General features: G+C 39.8%; 1 protein-coding gene across 1 annotated transcript in view; it reads left to right on the top strand.

Moving 5' to 3' along the window:
• Positions 1–17587, top strand: part of SLC4A8 (solute carrier family 4 member 8) — a 176449-nt gene extending 158862 nt beyond the window's left edge. Inside the window, exons 22-25 of the mRNA XM_075851933.1 lie at positions 1672–1809; positions 8099–8193; positions 8328–8429; positions 10972–17587. Coding sequence (XP_075708048.1) covers positions 1672–1809; positions 8099–8193; positions 8328–8429; positions 10972–10981 — 345 coding nt within the window. The 3' untranslated portion in view covers positions 10982–17587. The remainder of the gene's footprint in view (positions 1–1671; positions 1810–8098; positions 8194–8327; positions 8430–10971) is intronic.
• Positions 17588–22646: the final 5059 nt, after the last annotated feature.

The raw sequence follows: 22646 nt of genomic DNA, 5'->3' as shown, positions 1-22646 counted from the left end.
CACTACCAAGGATGGGGCTGCATGACATTACCAGGGAGGGGGGCCTGTGTGGCACTACCTGGGAGGGAGTCTGTGTGGCACTACCTGGGAGAGGAGTCTGTGTGGCACTACCTGGGAGGAGCGTCTGTGTGGCACTACCTGGGAGTAGCGTCTGTGTGGCACTACCTGGGAGTAGCGTCTGTGTGGCACTACCTGGGAGGAGCGTCTGTGTGGCACTACCTGGGAGGAGCGTCTGTGTGGCACTACCTGGGAGGAGCGTCTGTGTGGCACTACCTGGGAGGAGCGTCTGTGTGGCACTACCTGGGAGGAGCGTCTGTGTGGCACTACCTGGGAGGAGCGTCTGTGTGGCACGATCTACAGACGGCACAAAATTTATGGTGGTACAAATTGGGGGCCTAACTTCTATATGGGGGCATAAACAGGCCTTAACTGCTATATGGGGGAACAAAGTGATTTTTTTCTGCAATTTTACTTCTGCCATGAGTTCCCCCACAAAGTGACCCACTAAGTCTTCGTCACCCAAGTGCCCACATAAACCTGGAGCCGGCCCTGGATGTGGATAATACTTGATCACTGTATAAATTAAAAGTTATAAAACGTTCTATCGTACTTTGTGTTTCAGTTCCTCCCCATTTTCAAGACATTTGTTTGCTGTCAGTGAATGATCACACTTCTGTTTACATTGAGAGGCAGCAAACTATTCATTCCTAGTCCTGCTCTCAGCTGAGAAGTAAATACAATTATATCCAGTCTAGACAATGGTATTAATTATAATACAAATGGTATTAATTATGTATCAAAAGTCCAATGATCTACTGCCAACAGCCAACAGTTATATTTACGGACCCCCCTAAAAGTATACATGTATGTTATTTCAATAGGAGGACAAAGGATCAGATGGGTTAAAATCCAACATGCCCAAACTTTCGTCCCCCAATGGCAAAATTTGGATGTCCCAAATCCCAATATACATTAGAGGATCCACTGATCAGCTGATCTATAGCCTTTTATTATGTAGAAAGCCCTGGTGGATGGATAAAACTACTTTCCCATTATCCATCTAGGAACAATGGCCATCTTGCACTGGGAAATGTCATGGTTGGTAGTGCTGGGGGCACATCATTACATAAATGCCCCCTGTCTGAGGCATCTGTTGGTAAGTCATGGATCAAACATAGTCAAGCACTGCCTAGCAAATGCATTACATAAAAATATACCCTATAATTTTTCTAGAAAGAGAAGCATCAGCACAAAGTTGTCAGTGTCTCCTATGTGGAAAGTTTTACTTGCATTATGTTCATTTTCAGAAATACATTGTGATATCTGTGCAAACTGCAGGTAAACGTCACTTCGAGGGTTATCTCCATGAACAAAGGATGTAGTCCCAAATAGTTGAATGACAATCTGTGGTAGTATTAAATTACAAGGGTTCACATAAAACTCAAGTTGAAAACAAACAATCACATATTGATGGAGGACGCTGATCTGATGAATGAGTATTGGGTGTGAATGCTCTGGGATTGTGTAATAAGTAATTATAATGACTTGTGCAATGTACATCAGACACCCTGTGAGCCAATAAAATATTATGTATATAATTCTGGGAAGTTACTTAATTCCTGCTTTACACACCTTTGTATGGTAATGCTTGTGACTATTTGCCTGTGACAGGTCCTAGCTCTGGTGTTTGTCCGCAAAGTGATGGATTTGTGTTTCACTAACCGGGAGCTGAGCTGGCTCGACGATTTAATGCCGGAGAGTAAGAAGAAGAAGCTTGAAGATGCGAAAAACAAGGCCAAGGAGCTGGAGGTGAGAGCTAGTGCAGAGGCGGACATACTATATGTGCAACCTGTGCAGTTGCACAGGGTGCCAGTAGGTGAGGGGGCCCACTGCCACCTAAAAAGACAGCTGGGAGCTTCCAACTGTCTATTTGATTCCATGTAAGAGATGATGAATTTCATAGCTCACAATTACTTGTGGTTTTGGCTCTATGCTCCGCTATTGGGGGGCATGGAGCCCATATGCTGTTTTTGCACAGGGACCCACTGCTGTCTGTGCCCGCTCCTGGGATTGAGGAGTGCTGGACATGAAAAGTGCAGCTCGGTATTATTACCATACTGTACATATCAGGCTACAAGGCTCATTCATCCAGTGTAAAAACTGAACCTGTGAAAGTTTAATATAACATTGTACTTTATATGTGAGAGTTGCCATAATTTCACAGAATGTGATCTTTTTAATGCTGCATTTTCAATCAAACGGAGTGCCAGTTACAGGTGAAGCATTCTATATTGCAACCTGTAGCTTACTATATTGGCTACCATGTATACACATTGTATGACGTGTGTAGTGATTGTGTTGTAGGCATGTGCAGATGGGACCCACATTTATCCGACATTACTGGCATATCCTGTGGATATGCCATACATTTCTAAGATGGGAATACCCCATTAAAGACATATTTGCAGCAATAGATGTAATAGGGCCAGTTCACACATTCAGGATTTGATGCAGATTTACGTTGCGGAATACGCAGAGCACATCCGCATTATTTTACTGTACAATTGAAGCAGATGGGTTTTTACAATACCAAAGCACATGCAGCGTATTTTTACATTGCGGATTTATAGATGCGGATAGAAATGATAAATCTGCATCCTATCCATTCCCCGCCGGATTCAATGCGTATTAATTGCAGATCATAGAAATCAATTAGATGTTAAAATTTGATATGAAATCCGCACCATAAGAAATACGCACTTGTGGTTTTCTAAATACGGATTAACATGCGATTTTGATGCAGATTTTATCCGCATCAAATCCTGAATGTGTGAACTGACCCATAAAGGTTCCAACCGCAACTAGTCCCTGTGCCTGGGGACTGGGGAGGCTATAGGCTTCTGCATATTAGGAGTAGACTGGCGCTATAAGTAAGGGTTGCTAATTGCACAGAAATGTAAAGCATTTCACTATACAAGCACTTCATATTGTAAGGTTTAGAGATCCTATATAGTGTGATTCCATTGTTTTTCTGGTATTACAATGCAATGTCGCACACAACCTAAATTCACGTTATTACTGGAACATAATGGGTTACGTATGTATTTCAGACACTGGTTATGAGAGTTATTTTGAATGACCAAATTCAAAATCAATTGAACATCAAAATGAAATGTAGTCTTTATAAATATGTATTACCCCTTAGCTGCCAGCAGATGTCAGGGCAGTACAAACCGTAAGGATTCATGTGATTGTGATGTTTTGCTACAGTTATCAGGGCTTTATTTACAGCTGATGCTGCCCTTTGCACCGAGTCTGAATACATCCCATATCAGTTGAGCTGCATTTGTCCTTTGGTACTCCTAAAGTATTTAGGCCGGACTCACACATGGCATTTTAGTGGTACTTTTTTAGGCCTCTAGAGGTTAACGGTGAGCGAATGGAAAAATACTATTACATTTAGAAGTACCTTAAAAGGTTTGTCCAAGAGTAAAAAAAAAAAAAAGAACCACTACCTACAGAATAAATTAAAAACCCGTTATTCACCTGTCAAATCACCTGCTGCTCCAGCGCCAATGCCTCTGTGGTCCCCTCCCAGTGTTTCCTGACATGCCAGCAATGATGACGTGCCATACCAGCCCATGACTCAATGGCATCATCGCTGAAAGAGAATAAGGTGCTGGAACGGCAGGGTATTTAACAGGTGAGTAATGTGTTCTTTGTTAGGCCCTGTTCACACAGAGTTGTAGTTCAGGATATATACAAACTGCACACATTATACACATGCATTTATATACACCTCCTGCAGACATGCACATATATGCACACTGCCCACATGCGCATATATACATACACAGTCGAGTCACATTATTATGACCACCTCCTATTTTCACCGTCCGCAGCGCGTAGCCCATGAAGGAAGTGATGTGTGGTGGGCTGGCATCGTGGGTATATAAGGTGTGCGATAGGCGGTCTGAACACATATCACTCATTGTTGCCTTGGGTAAAAGGGACGATTTATCAGAGTTGCAATAAGGGATGATTATTGGATTTCGGGCCAGGGTGGCAGTATTTATCAAACTGCGCAGTTTGTGAACTGTTCACTTGCTGCTGTGGTGAAATTGTATCGTGAGTGGACACATGGCACCGTTGGGAACAACAGACGTGGAAACTGCCACCACGTGCCATTGATGTGAGAGGTGAACGTCAGCTACGAAGGTGCGCGAGGGCCAAGCCACCCGCTGCAGTGGAGCATCTCACCGTAACTGTCTAAAACAGTTCAATGAACCCTACTACCTATGGGGCTCTGAAGCAGACAGATGGTCACTGCTCCTATGCTAACAAAGGTGCAACAGAAAAAAAGGCTTCAATTTGCACGGCAGTATTGGAATTGGTCCACCGATGGTTGGCAAAGGGTTGCCTTCTCCGATGAGTCATGTTTTCTGCTTCATTGATGGACGTTGGCGTGTCAGACAAGAAACATCAGAGAACAAACACACTGCAACCATTGCTGGAAGAACACAAGCTGGTGGCGGCAGCGTTATGGTCTGGGGAATTTTTTCATGGCATTTTTTAGGCCCACTCATCCATGTGGAAGGCATTTTGGGTATGAATCCATCGTTGCAGATCACATCCATCCATACATGCTGCTTGTCTTCCCTGGGGCAGATGGAATCTTCCAGCAAATATCTGACCGTGGTTGGAAGAGCACGACCAAGACTTCCAAGTACTTCCCTGGCCCCCTAATTCGCCAGAATTGAACCCAATTGAGCATCTGTGGGACCACCGCGATCGTCTTGTTCACTCTGGATATTAACTGGTGGTCATAATAATGTGACTCGACTGTGTGTATATATATATATGTATATATATATATATATATATATATACACACACACACACTGCATGCATATAGACACATACTGTGTGTGTGTATATATATATTAACACTGCACATTTATTTATAATGTGTATACACTACCGTTCAAAAGTTTGGGGTCACCCAGACAATTTTGTGTTTTCCATGAAAACTCAAACTTATATTTATCAAATGAGTTGCAAAATGACTAGAAAATATAGTCAAGACATTGACAAGGTTAGAAATAATTATTTTTATTTGAAATAATAATTTTCTCCTTCAAACTTTGCTTTCGTCAAAGAATGCTCCATTTGCAGCAATTACAGCATTGCAGACCTTTGGCATTCTAGCTGTTAATTTGCTGAGGTAATCGGGAGAAATTTCACCCCATGCTTCCAGAAGCCCCTCCCACAAGTTGGATTGGCTTGATGGGCACTTCTTGCGTACCATACGGTCAAGCTGCTCCCACAACAGCTCTATGGGGTTGAGATCTGGTGACTGCGCTGGCCACTCCATTACAGATAGAATACCAGCTGCCTGCTTCTTCCCTAAATAGTTCTTGCATCATTTGGAGGTGTGCTTTGGGTCATTGTCCTGTTGTAGGATGAAATTGGCTCCAATCAAGCGCTGTCCACAGGGTATGGCATGGCGTTGCAAAATGGAGGGATAGCCTTCCTTATTCAAAATCCCTTTTACCTTGTACAAATCTCCCACTTTACCAGCACCAAAGCAACCCTAGACCATCACATTACCTCCACCATGCTTGACAGATGGCGTCAGGCACTCTTCCAGCATCTTTTCAGTTGTTCTGCGTCTCACAAATGTTCTTTTGTGTGGTCCAAACACCTCAAACTTCGATTCGTCTGTCCATAACACTTTTTTCCAATCTTCCTCTGTCCAATGTCTGTGTGCTTTTGCCCATATTAATATTTTCCTTTTATTAGCCAGTCTCAGATATGGCTTTTTCTTTGCCACTCTGCCCTGAAGGCCAGCATCCCGGAGTCGCCTCTTCACTGTAGACGTTGACACTGGCGTTTTGCGTGTACTATTTAATGAAGCTGCCAGTTGAGGACCTGTGAGGCGTCTATTTCTCAAACTAGAGACTCTAATGTACTTGTCTTGTTGCTCAGTTGTGCAGCGGGGCCTCCCACTTCTCTTTCGACTCTGGTTAGAGCCTGTGTGTGCTGTCCTCTGAAGGGAGTAGTACACACCGTTGTAGGAAATCTTCAGTTTCTTGGCAATTTCTCGCATGGAATAGCCTTCATTTCTAAGAACAAGAATAGACTGTCGAGTTTCACATGAAAGCTCTCTTTCTAGCCATTTTGAGAGTTTAATCGAACCCACAAATGTAATGCTCCAGATTCTCAACTAGCTCAAAGGAAGGTCCGTTTTATAGTTCCTCTAAACAGCAAAACTGTTTACAGCGGTGCTAACATAATTGCACAAGGGTTTTCAAGTGTTTTCTAATCATCCATTAGCCTTCTAACACAGTTAGCAAACACAATGTACCATTAGAACACTGGAGTGATGGTTGCTGGAAATGGGCCTCTATACACCTATGTAGATATTGCATTAAAAACCAGACGTTTGCAGCTAGAATAGTCATTTACCACATTAACAATGTATAGAGTGTATTTCTGATTAATTTAATGTTATCTTCATTGAAAAAAACTGCTTTTCTTTCAAAAATAAGGAAATTTCTAAGTGACCCTAAACTTTTCAACGGTAGTGTGTGTATATGTATGTGTATATATGTATGTATATATATATATATATATATATATATATATATAATATTACATAAAATATACACACATACAGGTCACAATTACACATTCTAGTCACTCCTTTGCCTTTCGATACTAACTATACTGTTACTTCCCTCCTACCTGTAGTCTGGTCCTCTGCAATGACCGCAGATTCCATCTCTCCTCACTGGTGTTGTGAGGTAGCAGGGGGAGGGGCAGTCAGTGAATGACAATGCCGGGGGGGGGGGGGGGTGCAGAGCGAGTACTATCAGGGCCCAGAAAGAACTAGAAGAAAGGTGTCTGAATCCTAGTTGGCTGATCACATCTTCATGAAGTCTTTGAAGGTCCTTTTAGTCCACGAGGATTAAGCAGAGTCCTTTAGCCTACGTTAGGGGAAGAAGCAGAAAACCGACACTAAACAGCCTGAAGAGCTGAGGAGAGCCCTGGGCAGCGGCTATACACGTCATCCATCAAAGAGCTGTGTAATGATGACGTTTATAGCTATTGCCTACTGAAAAAGATGCAGGGCGGACCTCTGGGTGGCTGCTTTATATATCAGAATCCCATGCAGTGAGTGGTCCTTCTGGCCATCTAATTCCCACATCCTTCTGTATGTCAGCCGGCTTCCAGCTCACCACCCCACTGCCCACAACAGCAGTATCTACATATGAAAAAATAATTTTAGTAGCAAGTACAATGCCGCCCCTCCTTCCTGGCGCCTAGGCACCTGCCCTCGGTGCCTTATTGTAAATACGGCTGTGACAGTTCTAACACTAAAATGCTCGCTGGTAGTTAACAATAAGCTTTATATATCACTTACCCTAGGTTCCATCTTTTGATCTCTCTTGGATGTTTTTGGAGAGAACACACATAATAGCTAAGCGTCATAGGGAACCTGTCACATTTAATATGCTATTCAATCGGTGGTCTGCATGTAATATAGCAGAAGGACCTAAGCAGATTGATATATCTTTTTTGGGAAGATTCAGTAAAAACGTAGACGTATTTTAGTCATTTCAATCTCTGCTCATTCTGGGCTTAGGAGTCTATAGGGCGGTCCTACTCCCTGATTGACGGCTATCTATTTATTCACTCATACAGAGAAGGCTGTCAATCATTGAGTTGGACCGCCCACTAGACTCCTAAGCTCAGAATGATCAGAAGTTTAAATGAATAAAACACAAGTTATTCTGCTACAAAACTAAATATCAATCCTCTGAGCTCCTCGTGTTCTATAACATGTGGCCTGCAAATCGGATACCATGTTCAACATGACAGGTTCCCTATTTCTGTTCCACCATTGTAGTTCTTATTGCTAGTTTGGTTTTATGGACTTTGTTGTTATGATCTAAAGTGAAATCTGCTGCTTAAATAATTATGGTAGACATTAAATATCGTGATCAACTAGTAGAAACTGCCCAAAGTACTATGCACAGTGGTAACTAAAGGACAGAAAGAATGCATTTTACTTATTACTGGAAACTTTTTATAGGAGGCAGAGAAGATGTTGCAGGCTACAGATGAAAAAGGAGTTCCCTTAGAAACCAGAAAACTATTGGGCAGCCCTGGGAGAAACAATAATACAAGGTAAGTTCAATTTAAAGGGGCACCAAAAAACTATCAATACCCATCTCCAGCGTATACATAATACTGATGTTTTCCTTTCTCTTGTTCTGTCCCATATAATGATGCTTGTAATGATAGTCATGTTTGTTTTTAAGATGCGATCCTTCTGATATTAATATCTCTGATGAAATGCCTAAAACTACTGTGTGGAAAGCACTCAGCATGAACAACGAAAGCTCAAAATCAAAGGACAGAAGGTGAGATAAATCCTGGATCTCGTGTTCATTAAACGCCATCCATGTAGTTGTTAAATGAGACCTTATTTACACTCATTAGTATTAACCGTCTTACCAAAGAAATTCAGTATTTCCATGAAAAATTCCTTTAATAATCCAGCAATTGTTTTAGAGAGAATTGCCTGATAATGTGAAATGCTGTAAGTCTAGAAGGAGACTGTGCAGAGATGACCACTTAAAAGACTTCTCTGAATGCTGTGTTCTAAGAAAAGGTTCTCCAGAATTGTTATTTCATGGGGAATACAAGTATTTACTAAGACTTTGTTCTCATCTGCGTCGGGACTCCGTTCATGGGTTCCTTCGGAGCTTTCCGTCAGGGGAACGCATGAACGGAATCCAAACTGAAACCATAGATTTCCGTTTGCATCACCATTGGTTTCAATGGTGACGGATCTGGTGCAAATGGTTTCCGTTTGTCACCGTTGTTTAAGGGTCTCAACGTTTTGACAGAATCACAGTCGACTGCGCTATTCATTCCATCAAAACGACAGAACCCTTAAACGGTGACAAATGGAAAACATTTTCACCGGATCTGTCAACATTGAAATCCATGGTTTCCGTTTGGATTCTGTTCATGGGTTCCCCTGACTGAAAGATCAGACGGAACCCATGAACGGAGTCCCAACGCAGATGTGAACGAAGTCTTTCATGAGAGGTGGCAGGTCCTCTTTAAACATGAGTTCTAGCTATTAGGGTTTTGCGGTTCCTCCCTCTATCAGCTACTGCTAGAAAATTCCTCTAAATAAAAAACACAGATATAGTAGAAGTTTTTGTTTTGGGCTTTTTAACTTTGAGTTTTATATACATTTTCATGACTGTAAAATATTGTATATAGAATGTATTTATTTTTTACCTAGATCCATCAGATCTCCTATGCGCCCCTATCTAATGCAGCGTAGGATAAAGGAGCTTGGGAACATATATATTTTTTTAGATTTATAGAGAGCTTGTGAGTCATGCTACCACTGTTACCGCTAAGTGATGCGCTCTGGAAATGATAATTAAGATTTCTGAATCCTGCAGATAGGTAGAACTGCTATAAGACTTGTTAACCTCAATGGCATGTTGTTTTTAATTCCTTTCCAGAGAACGCAGTTTCGAGGTAACCCTCCTCCTTCCCCCACCAACACAATACTGATTGACAGTCCTTATAGTGGAAAAGCTATCAATCACTCTGCGGTCGGAGAAAACACACTTTACAGGCTTTCTAGGAGTCCTGGAAGAATGTAAAGCGGATCAGTCACAATACTACAGCAATCTGCCCTATTTAAGGGCAGCAAAATATGGGGACAGGTCTGCTGCACTATTAGCCCAAATGGCACACAAAATATTGTGTCGCTTTGCTAATAGAGCCTTGACAAGAATACGGTGGAATCCTAGTTATGAGTCAATATATTCATAAGTAGAGCGCTCCCTCTCTTTCCGTCCACTGCATTATTTGTTAGGCTTTATTAGCCAAACGGCACAATCTTGTCCCAATAATCAGAGGCGTAACTAGGATTCCTAGGGTCCCATACCAAGGACAAGGATGGGCACTACCACCTAGATGATAGTAAATTGTACTGCAGACCACAGTACAGGGTACTGATAGTAGTGTTTTATATCCGAGAAAAAGAACCCACGAGACCAAAAACAGTAGGTCACCGACTTGTTTCCCCCCTCTCAGCCTCTGGGCCTCAAAACGTCCGCAATAGTTACGCCCATGCCCATAATACTTAAAGGCCGTGTACACCTTTGAAATCGTTTGGGTTTTATGATGTTGTTGTTTTTTAGTGTGATTTGTTGCAACTTTCAAATGAGTTTTTATTAAATATGAGTTTTATTGTTTGAGATATGTTTGAGCTGCTTTGTATCCTTTACACAGTTCAGCTGTATCGTGCGCTAAGACCTAAATCCGTAAGGTCCGTGGAACTGACGAGTTCCGCGAAAGCGGGTCCTGCGTGTCTCACATGAAGGGTCCACCTGTAATCTATCACATCTAAGTTATGAACTTAGATGTGATTGATAGCAGCTCGATCCTGCGTGTTAGAGACATGCAGGACCCGCTGTCACTGAAACCGTCAGTTCCACTGACCTGACGAATACAGGTTTCAGCGCAAGATACAGCTGCTCTGTATACAGGATACAAAGCAGCTGTATCTCAAACAGTAAAAACAATAACTTTTAATAAAAGTATTTTGAAAGTTGCAACAATCAAACTGAGACATTTTTATTAAAAAATATATATACATAGCCTTTAAACTGGGCAACATATTTAGGTCACAGATCCACTTTAGAAAGCTATATATCCCCAAATTCTGCACCCCCCATCTTATGCTGATCTAGATAGGAGACCCGACATATTTATGCTATTTTTATTTTCTTAAACTGAAATGTCACCGACACTGGTTGATCAGCACCTGCCTGATGTATTACAGAACGGTTATTGAGAATTACATTTCTAGTGTACTCGGCCATCAATTATTTCTGCCCATTTATGTCTTTTCATTTCTGCTTCTTGCAGCTTTTTTTAAATGGGCGTCTCGGCATGTGACGGACAGCACGATGACTCAGGGAAAGGCCAAGATCCAAATGTGGCATACAGTTTATGGAAAGAGTTCCCCGTATTTTCTTCACACGCAGGATCCATGTTAAAGCCATCAGAATTTTTTTCTTATATAAATATATAATTTTTCTATTTCATTTTCAGTGTTGCTATAACAAGCTGGTATCATTCAGTGCACATATAAAGAGGGAGTCCCCACCACAGCAATGTAGAACTGGGACTTTACATGGATTCAATGAAAGCATGTCGAGAAGGATTCTGAGAAACTCCCGCTATCCCTTTAACCTAGTTGGGGGTACATTCAGACTGCACATTACCAGTTCTAGTATTTGCTATCAGAAAGACAAGTGTTACTATATACTCTTAGTACACAAGTATAGTCTACGGTTTTGTAAAACATAGAATTTTTTTTTTTCAAAAGGGCAGGGATTGGCTGGTCATCTTTTAAAATACAGGTTTACAACATCTAGACTGGTGACAGTGGCCTGACCTCGGTATGTGTACTCCGATATTATGTAAGATGTATTACAAACACGCAGTACACAGCTTTACCGGAAAATGCTTTAATTTTGTTTGGATGTGTATAATTTCCAGCCCTTTCATCATCAAGATCTAGTCTTTCAAGCCAGAGCACTATTCACTGTGTAGATATAGCCGTGTTAAATTTGTCATTTAGCATATTGTGCCATGATATCACAATGTATTACCTTTGTTTTTACATAGGACTGCAGATAAACCTATATACCAGTCAACAGTAGGGACTAACCCACAATTGGGCATATGAGAAAGGTGGGGCTTATAAAAAGGAGGAGTTTCTGTGCTGTTTTTACGGCAATCCTAAGTGGAACCTAAACTGTCCCCCTTGTTTGGTATTCAACTAATGCTACTACATTCTTATCTTGGTGAGTTCCCACATTGTAGAATTTAAAAAAAAGACACTTTTAGCTCAGCTACATCTGAATTTAAAGGCTATGTACATATTTACAACCTATTTTTGATATTGCTTCAATTCCTCTCTAATAAAAAAATGATGTAACTTTTCAAATAGTCCTGATTAAAATCTTGTACCATTTTAGTGTCTACCTACAGCTCCTTTGCAGACCTATGTGAATCCATGGTTACAGACTACAAGCAAACCCTGATCCTACAGTCATACTCCCTTCTATCCGTCCCCTACTTTGTGTTGGACTATTCAATGCATGTTAGCAATAAGAAGAGGTTTAATGGAAGGAAGTTCAAGACCAGACTACAGAGTTTGTTTGTAGTCTGTTTCCATAGAGACACACAAATCTGCATAAGAGCTGCTGGCACAAAACTGTTGCAGATTTTTAATCAACACTGCATTAGAGCAATAAAAAAAAAAATTGTCGTTGCAAAGGTCGTCATAACCTTTAAATGTGATTGTTGCCACTTTTATTTTAAAATAGTGTAGTAAATAATATATTTTGCACCTTATTGGAAAATAATAGACTTTATATTAAGTTCTGTATTCCACCAAATTATTGACCCTTTTTATTTAGCATCATTACATGGCAATAAGAGCGTTGTTTTAGTTGAAGGTACTCTATATTTTATGTTCCTTTATCTTAGGGCCATGTTCACACAACATATTTTCAGGCACATTTAGAAGCCTAAAACACGTTTAACATTCAAATACACACAAAGTACTGTGTATTACATATGAGACATAATTTTATGCTGCTGGACGAGAAAACACTTTGTAAAAATACGCTTCGTTGCGAAGAAGGGACATGCCTGCCGCTTCTTGAAGCATTTTACAAGCCGATTTTTCCCATTGACACTTTGAAAAAAACGCATCAAAATACGCTTAAAAAACACAGGCAAAAATCAAAAACACTATAAAAAAAACAGGCTGAATTCAGAGGCTGTTTTTTCTTGAAATCAGCCTTGTATTTTTCAGCCTGAAGATATGCCGTGTGAACAGGGCCTTACCAATCATTCTAGGCATCTGACATGCGTTTCCTGTAAATACATATACACTATTACCAGCATCTGCCGAGAGATTCTAGACAGAGATGACTATATGGCATATGTCTATGGCACATGCTTATGTGAATATCCGTGCATCTGTAGACCTTGTATAAGTTGAACATCAGGCATAGTGTATCGCTACGGGTGAGTCTCCGCCTAAAGTCGTAGGCAAATGTGGAAGATGTTTAGCGCTCACACAAGATGTTGTGATTACAATTTCAGTGAAATATAGAAATAATTTTTATTTTATTTTAATCTTTAGTCAAATTTTCTTGATTTTCTCTGTATTTTTCTGTATGCAATAAGGGTTTATATACCTTTTGTAAAAATTATTTCATGCAAGTTCAGGTGTCCAGAACTGTATAACTGAACTGATGTAGAACACCCATCATCTGCCAGGATTACACTTATTTTTAGAAAGTCAATAAAAATAATAATCAATAATTAAATTAAAGGCTATGTACATCGTTTTGAATTACGTTTTTTTTATTTTTTTATTAAATCAATGTGTTTTGAAGCAGTTTGAATTGACTTTTATTAAAGTTATGAACTTTGATATGGTTGATATTACGTGGATACTGTGTGTCAGACACGCACAGTACTCACTCTCAGCCGAGCCGTCAGTTCAGCTGAACTAGTGGAATTGGCTAAAGGGGAACGATACAGCTTCTATGTATACAGGATAGATAGAAGCTGTATCGTTAAAAAAAAATAATAATAATTAAGTTAGAAAGTTGCTTAAAAACACATTGATTTAATTTAAAACAATAATTGTTAAAAGGTGTACCTAGCCTTTAATATATGTATCTAATGTTATTTGATTGTAAGCTGCTAAAAGCAACAACCACTCTGTGACAGTTTTTCAAATAGATCAGAGTGTATGCCTGATCACTGAGCGATTAATCCCAGAGATAAAACAAAAACTCCATCTACTGGACTTGTATGGTAGCACAGTAACAGAATACAGAACTAGCAAATAAATACTAATAAGCTTTTTACTTTACTTTAAACCAATTCAACTTTGTTAATAAAAAGTTATCCTAAATTGCTTCCGGTAAGCGGGCAGCCATTCTCAGTCTATAGTAGGTAGCGCTTTTTTTTTTTTTACACTTATTTTTATCCCATTTTCAAATGTCTTTGTAAATATGTATTTTTCTTACTAATTTTGGTTTGTGACCGTTTACTACTGTTATATTTTCTAGTTGATGTTCTAAGTAACAAACAATATATGTGAAGTTGCTATACCAGCACACTGATAAAAACGTGTCTAGATTTATCTGTTCATTTTATATACATTTAACATCATACACCTCCCAACACCCCGCTTTTTTCACTGGACTGTTTCATGGAATGGGTGACCATAGGGGCGGAGCTTATGCGGAAATACATAAAAAGATTAATTTGTCATTTTTAGGGTGAACGCACATTTTGGGATTCAAATTTTGGGAGGTATTCTAACGTAATTAAATAGAACTTCTCACTAGGACAAACTTATTAAAAAGGTTCATCAGAATGAAACCATAATAGTTATATTACTGGGTACAATTGCAATTAAAATAAGGCGCTCCCTGGTTTTGTGGAGTCACGTGCTGTATCACCAGATCCCTCTCAGCAATAGGAGTAGCTTGAAGCTAATGGGCCCCAAAGCAATATCTGTAATAGGGCACCTCATTTACAATGTGGCAATTAGAATACTGGTGTCTTATTATGTGGCAGAAGGGCCTTTGTACCCCCCGGCACCAAGGCTCGAGTGCGACTGCTACCGCCTACTTCCTGTCCACACATGAGACGCTGTGACAGTTGGAGAGTCCTATTGCTGGTCACATGACACAACTGAGGACCAGAAGGGAGTGGATAACTCTCAGATACAACCACCGGTAAGAAGATTACCATCACCACAATTTACATAATGTGCCTTTCCAATGGCCCAGAGAAGCTTTTATTTGTGGGAGTGCTTCTTTAATAGATCTGTCCTGTCACTGAGACAAGTTCTTATTACGGCAGTAGTCTCCAAGCCGTGGTTCTCCAGCTCTTGTGGACCTACAACTGCCAAAAGCTGTCGGGGCATGCTAGAAGTTGTAGTTTCACAACTGGAGAGTCACAGGTTGGAGACCACTGCTTTTAGTAAATAGAAAAGCTATGGGCAGTAAGAATTTTCTGTGATTGACTGAATTTTTCTCTTGCACTTCAGTATTCCTGAGCAAGCACATATCATGTCCGTCACCCAGATTCATGCCAAGTTTAAAAACAAATTGACAATATTCTGTTCATTTACATGTATACAAAACACTATTTGGTCTTTTTAATTGCTGCGAACAGTAACGAATGAATCATAACCGTTTTTTCTAACCTCCCCCTACACGAAGCCTTTAGTGTGTCGTACTTTGCTTCAGCTCATTGAAATAAATGACTATATTAGATGAAAGCATATTATACAGACAACTGACAGAAGAATTTTGTTCTTTCCCTACAAATTATATTACTAGTAGATGGAACCAGGCTGATGGTTAGTGATACTTTAAGCCGACATCACATGTACTGTAGAATGTATCAGGTTATTTCTCTACATTATCAACAGTGTTCCTACAATTCTATTTCTTTTTATATCCTACATTTAAAACTTAGTTAGGTTTCATATAGGTTATCGGTTGAATGAATGTGGATTGTGATGTTGACATATGTAATTGAAGGATATTTGTGTTTGAATATCAGACCACTCAGAATATAGGAAATGTAACTATGAAGAACCTACCCTCTCCCTCTGATGGGTGTCCTGTTGCCCTTTGGCATTAGCAGATAGGTTTGATTAAGCGCTGAATTGCCTCCGCACATCTTTTCTAGGAAATCACTACACAACGCTCCTCAGCTGAGCTCTTTGAAGTAAACTAGGGGCCCTCTGCCTACCAAAGCCACGATCAAATATAAAACCTTCTTACTCAGATATAGACGTCCATGTCAAGGCAGGTCTTTGTCCCTCTCCCCACCAGATTACCTCTTCACTTGAACAGGTTGGTTGTCCCTTAATAAGGAAGGAATAAAAATACGGTGCTGGCACAATAAACATTTCTTCCTTAACTAATAGTAGAAATATAGATTATTTTGTTTTAGAGATACTGAAATATATTTATTTTGTTTTAAATAATGTAGAAACAATTCTTGTTGTGAGTGATGTATAAAGCAATGTGTTTTTTTTTTAATTCTTATGTTAAGTTTCCTCATGGTAAGATGCAGATATGTGCTTTTTATCCATTCTTTTCCAAACACTGTCTTCTCGTAGTTGAACAACCAGGTTACGTATTGAGGCATCACATAATACATTTATGTCTGATCATGGCTACTTGTGTGTTCTATTATAGTAACTAGACCTTTGCTCTATGATCTCTTGCAATTTGGCCAGCTTCGTAAAGTAGGTTGGATTTCTATGTGTTAATGTAGAGATTAGCATCTGGTCTGCAGTTACCTCACTCTTCGGCGGGAGGGTCAGAAGTTTTGTCAATTTGCTAAAGAGCATCTGAACTTTTCAAACAGTTGTAAGACCACTATAGAACGTTCTACAAGATGTCTCTAGAAAACATAACCTTTCATTGGATTGTTGACTAAAAGTAGATGTTTTTTTTCACGTTCAAGCACCTTTTTTTTTAACCTGGTTGCTCTTCGGTTTCTCAGTCATTCTTAGCAAGTGATTGTGTGTTCCACTGTCTAAGTTGTCAGTCTTGGGTATATCTGTTGTTTTCCTTGAGCAATGAGTAAAAAAAACAAAACCTGTATGTAATGTACCATCTGTTGGTGTAATGTGAAGAGACAAATCCGTAACAAAATATTGCAGTGATTTTGATGTGTATGAGTATTGCAGTAGTTGTCTCTGTTTCTGCACAGAAAAATAACAATAAAATAATATGCTATACCGGTTTCCTTTTATGTGACAATCAGAAATGTAATTTCACTCTTGGCAGGTTGAAGACTCCCAGCAAAGTACATACAGTAGGCGATGATTGTATATATACACCCGATAGGCTTTGAAACTATATACAGTGCTGTAGACAGTCTCCAATTTATTTGTTCTTTGTATTATTCTCGGTAAAATGAAGACACAAAAATGTCTACTATAGTTTATAATCTCAATTTATATATAATGAACAGTCTGTATGTGGTAAATTTTGCTAATTTCAGTAGAACCGTGATTTTTTTCAACTAATGGGTGGCCCTGAATATGTATTTTTTCTTTTATTGAATACTTAAATTGTTTGAGTCCTTGACAACAGCCACTGCCTGACTCCACAATATCCTAAGAAGTCATCGATATTACTCACATAGGAGTCAGACAGGGCATCAGTCTCATGTGCCACCTGGGCAGGAAATTGCATGTAGTACATAATTTGCCTTAGTTTGGTATTTGGGAACATTGATCTTTACAATGATGACTTCCTAACATGGTTGTCATGTTGTAGACCAAATGATAACTTGTAAATATATACGTTAGGGATTTGTCTCTTCAAAACTACCCGCATACACTGTGTACTTTAGTTGGGGGTACATATTATGAAATTATTGGCAAAGTTTAATAAACAGACAAAATTTGCAAGTGTGTGTATTTTTTTTTTTATTTTTTTTTTCTTTTCCAAGAAAATATAACCTATTCAGTACTTGGACTGACTTATCAGCAGGGCCACCATTAGGGCAGTATAGCTGTACTGCCATAAGAGGCCTGAGGCCTAATGTAAAGATAGTAATAGAAGGTTTTGCAAATACTCTCACTTTTTATGTTATACAAGTGAGTGTTGGAACCAAAATGGTGTATACCACCAATGTTATATAAATTTGTATTGAGGAAAGGACAAGTGGGACAAGAGTAATGGTTCCTTTGAAGAAATTTGAAAAATAAGAAAACTTTATTAGAGATTTTTAAAAATAAATAATTTTTAATATTTAAAAAATATTCCAATGTGGGTCTATTATGTTGTGGTGTGGATGACCCCTGTCAAACACCTAGGGCAAAATAAGCCTGAGAGTTAATTATCTATCGTATATTCCTGTAATACACTATTATAATCAGACTTGCTTGTAGTATATTACTTTATAACAAGCTTAATTGTTGCTCTATTTTGAGCTAAGTCTATTATATCAGAGTTAAGTAACCATAGGGCAGTGATTTTTCAGTATGCTGTATTCACATATTCTCAATGTATCAATGCTTTGTATTTGTATACTTTGAGTGTATCAATGTTGTGCTGTATTCACATGCACTGATTGTATCAATGTTGGCTGTGAGTAGGTGTCTTGTCGTTCTCACCATGTGAAAGATGACAGGCAAAACCGCAATAGATATATTGCTGGGAAATTTGAATTCACCGTTGGTTACACTTATTGTGATGTGCCAGTTGATCAGCCTGGCAATCTAGATCGAGATGATATATGTCAATCACCAGCGCTATATTTTTCTGCCAGTGGTGAAGTGCACTATATGAGGTACACTTGTAGTTGGATGCTAATAGTAGGTTAGACACCAGTCAAGTGTTATGTGCATCGCTAACCATCGCTAACACCTGCTTCTAGGATAAACAGTTTTTCAATGATTTTAGTATAGTACCCTGCGTTAATATGCCTTGAATTTACTATGTCAGCGGCTAGAGCGTAAACACCGCTGGATTCGGAGAACGCAGGACAGAATTGTCTAAAGTATTTGAACTGAGCAATCTCTGTGTGCCGTTATGATGACACAGTGGACGCTAGCAGTGATTTCATCTGTCAGCGTTCGGCGAGATTGCCGGGTGAGCTGTCTCATGTGCCGCTGTGAGAGCTATGTGGACGCTGTCAGTGAATTAACTCGGCAGCGTTCGCCAGAAATATCCTCGATCTCCCAACTGGGACAGGCAAGAGAAAGTAGCTGGGCTCAAAGTTAGATTGACTATTGGATTGTATTACAGATTTTGATAGATGCTAGACCTTATACATTGGTATCGTACATTCGTATGGCTAGACACCCGACGCGCGTTTCGCCGGCATTCCGGCTTCCTCTTGGGGTCCCCAAGAGGAAGCCGGAATGCCGGCGAAACGTGCGCGCGTAGCTCTCACAGCGGCACATGAGACAGCTCACCCGGCAATCTCGCCGAACGCTGACAGATGAAATCACTGCTAGCGTCCACTGTGTCATCATAACGGCACACAGAGATTGCTCAGTTCAAATACTTTAGACAATTCTGTCCTGCGTTCTCCGAATCCAGCGGTGTTTACGCTCTAGCCGCTGACATAGTAAATTCAAGGCATATTAACGCAGGGCACTATACTAAAATCATTGAAAAACTGTTTATCCTAGAAGCAGGTGTTAGCGATGGTTAGCGATGCACATAACACTTGACTGGTGTCTAACCTACTATTAGCATCCAACTACAAGTGTACCTCATATAGTGCACTTCACCACTGGCAGAAAAATATAGCGCTGGTGATTGACATATATCATCTCGATCTAGATTGCCAGGCTGATCAACTGGCACATCACAATAAGTGTAACCAACGGTGAATTCAAATTTCCCAGCAATATATCTATTGCGGTTTTGCCTGTCATCTTTCACATGGTGAGAACGACAAGACACCTACTCACAGCCAACATTGATACAATCAGTGCATGTGAATACAGCACAACATTGATACACTCAAAGTATACAAATACAAAGCATTGATACATTGAGAATATGTGAATACAGCATACTGAAAAATCACTGCCCTATGGTTACTTAACTCTGATATAATAGACTTAGCTCAAAATAGAGCAACAATTAAGCTTGTTATAAAGTAATATACTACAAGCAAGTCTGATTATAATAGTGTATTACAGGAATATACGATAGATAATTAACTCTCAGGCTTATTTTGCCCTAGGTGTTTGACAGGGGTCATCCACACCACAACATAATAGACCCACATTGGAATATTTTTTAAATATTAAAAATTATTTATTTTTAAAAATCTCTAATAAAGTTTTCTTATTTTTCAAATTTCTTCAAATGAACCATTACTCTTGTCCCACTTGTCCTTTCCTCAATACAAACTAATGTAAAGATATAGGGCATGAAACAGGCCCAAAATGGCTATTGCAATACTGTACAAGAATTCTCCAGACTGGTGTCAATGCTGACCACAATGTTATGTCGAACTCTAGGTGGAGAAAATACAGAAAAACACCGGTTAAAAGAAGGAGGGGAACAAAGTAGGGTGAAATAATGATAAAACACACCCATTTATTAAAAGTTGGTTACTGCTGCATTTTCTGTCCACATAATGTAGATACATTCTTCAACATAAGGATATAAACGACTTTGACAAGGGCCAAATTGTGCTGCCTAGACAACTGGGTAGGAACATCTCCAAAACAGTAGGTCATGTGAGGTGTTCCCGGTATGCAGTGGTTAGTAACTTCCAAAAGTGGTCCAAGGAAGGATAACCGGCAGCAGAGTCATAGGCACCCAATTCTCATTAATGCGAGTGGGGAATGAAGGCTAGCTCGTCTGGTCCGATCCAACAGAAGACCTACTGTAGCGCAAATTACTGAAATAATTACTACTGGCTATGATAGAAAGGTGTCAAAACACACAATGCACCGGAACTGTACCATTAAACACCGGTAGAAAGTGGCCTGCTCTGATGTATCATGTTTTTCTTTTACATCATGTGGACGGCGGATGTGTGGATTGCTTACCTGGGGTAGAGGTGGCACCAGGATGCACTATGGGAAAAAGACAAGCTGGTGGAGACATTGTGATGCCTTGGGCAATGTTCTTCTTAGAAACCTTGGGTCCTGGCATTCATGTGGATATTAGGACACAGTATATCCCTGCTTCTACCAATGCTGGTTGATCCTTTTTCACCTTGCCTACTTCCCTGTGTTCCAAGTCCTGGATCCTGTCTAGCACTATCTGTGTTCCTCCCTCTCTAAATCTCTCTCTACAATGCTTGGCAAGATATGCTGGAACTTATAGTTCCATAAGTAACAGCCTTTAAACAACCTGCAGACCACACACTATAAGGGAATATGAACTTCATAAAGAGGGTTCGCTTCTAACTATTGGCCTGGATCTGGGGCACAATGCCCCCCTGGGCTAACGATGACATTCTAAAGCAGTTTGTCCAGCTCCACATATGCATGCATTGCAAGCTGTAGGTGATAAGCGAATATGTGGTGGCTGTTCAAATACCATACTTTGAACCCAGCCAGGAACATGATCATTATACTCCATCGACCAAAAGCACTGGTGCATCTGCACTGAAGTGTTCCTCAGAAAGTGTTATATATGGCCAATTGGAAACTTCAGGCCACCTCTGGAGGTTTTGTTGCTCCTGGCTATGGCTTTACTCTTACCTTTGTGATCTGTTCTTGACTTGTTCACAATAAACCGTGCATAAGACAATAAACCAGTGTGAGCAGAGTAGGTGGCTGCTATGTTTTATACCCAATGCTGCTCTCTTATTGGAGGAAATCCAAGTCAGCTTTATGACATCATAGCATGACTTAGCTTATGGGTGGTTCTACTTGGTTCTTCTGCGCGGTGATGCTATTGGATTGGTGGAAATCCAAAAGTGGATATATATTTTAGTTCATCTATTGCAGCATTTCTGCCCTCTATTTTTGGAAATTTAAATCTGCTTCAGGAGTTTTTATTATTCCTGAATAGCTTGCCATTTAGTGTATTATTTAGCTAGCATCTTGTGCTCTCTGCAGATACAAACAGATGTGTGAAATTTAAAAGACATTCCTCCTCACAGTGAGTCCTTCCTGTATTCAGGCCATTGTCATGGAAACGTGACATCATAATGATGTCACAGGGCTCCAACTGTCACATGGTGGAGGAGAAGATCTGTGTTCGTCCAGCATTCCGCTGTATGAAGATCACTGGCCAGCAAGCACTGGATCACTATTACCTGTGATCTGCAGAATGAAGAATTCTGGGATAACACATACCAATTTATACCAGGTTCCTTCAGCCCCAGGGGGAAAAAAAAGTAAAAAAATTATATATATAAAAATAGTAAATAAAAAATAAAATGCCTGTAGAAAAAAAAATGTTAACCCCCCCAATCAATCAGCACTGCAAGGCACCACCCTCATAGTTATACACAGGAGAGAGCGAGGACTATTTTGTGGAATAAATTTGTCTTATTCAATTAATAACATTAACTTACGAAAGGGAAAAAAAGAATAAAATCTGCATTTATTTTCCCCCAATTTTTCTCATTTTTCCCTGTATAAAACATAAAAATTCTAAGATAGTGGTTACATTATGGTCTTACATTGAAGCCTCCTTTGTGCTGAAAAAAACAGAAAAAAATATTCACTCTTAGAATTTGTCAAAAAACGTCTGAAAATACAGCCGAAAAATCGGAAGCAGAACACCTCCAAACATCTGCCCATTCAGTTCAATGGGAAAAACAGCGTTCTGTTCCGTCAGGGCGTTTTTTTTACACGGCCGTTTTGAAAAAAAGAACGGCGTGTAAAAAGAAGTGCATGTCACTTCTTTTGCCGTTCATTGACTCTATAGAAAAAAACGCTCCAAAAACGGCCATAAAAATGATGCGAAAAATGCGAGTTGCTTAAAAAACGGCTGAAAATCAGGAGCTGTTTTTCGCGGGTTCCAAAAATGGCAAAAGAA

The sequence above is a fragment of the Rhinoderma darwinii genome, chromosome 2 (assembly GCF_050947455.1).
Source record: "Rhinoderma darwinii isolate aRhiDar2 chromosome 2, aRhiDar2.hap1, whole genome shotgun sequence".
NCBI lineage: Eukaryota > Metazoa > Chordata > Amphibia > Anura > Rhinodermatidae > Rhinoderma > Rhinoderma darwinii.
This window is presented reverse-complemented; position numbering and strand designations above follow the sequence as displayed.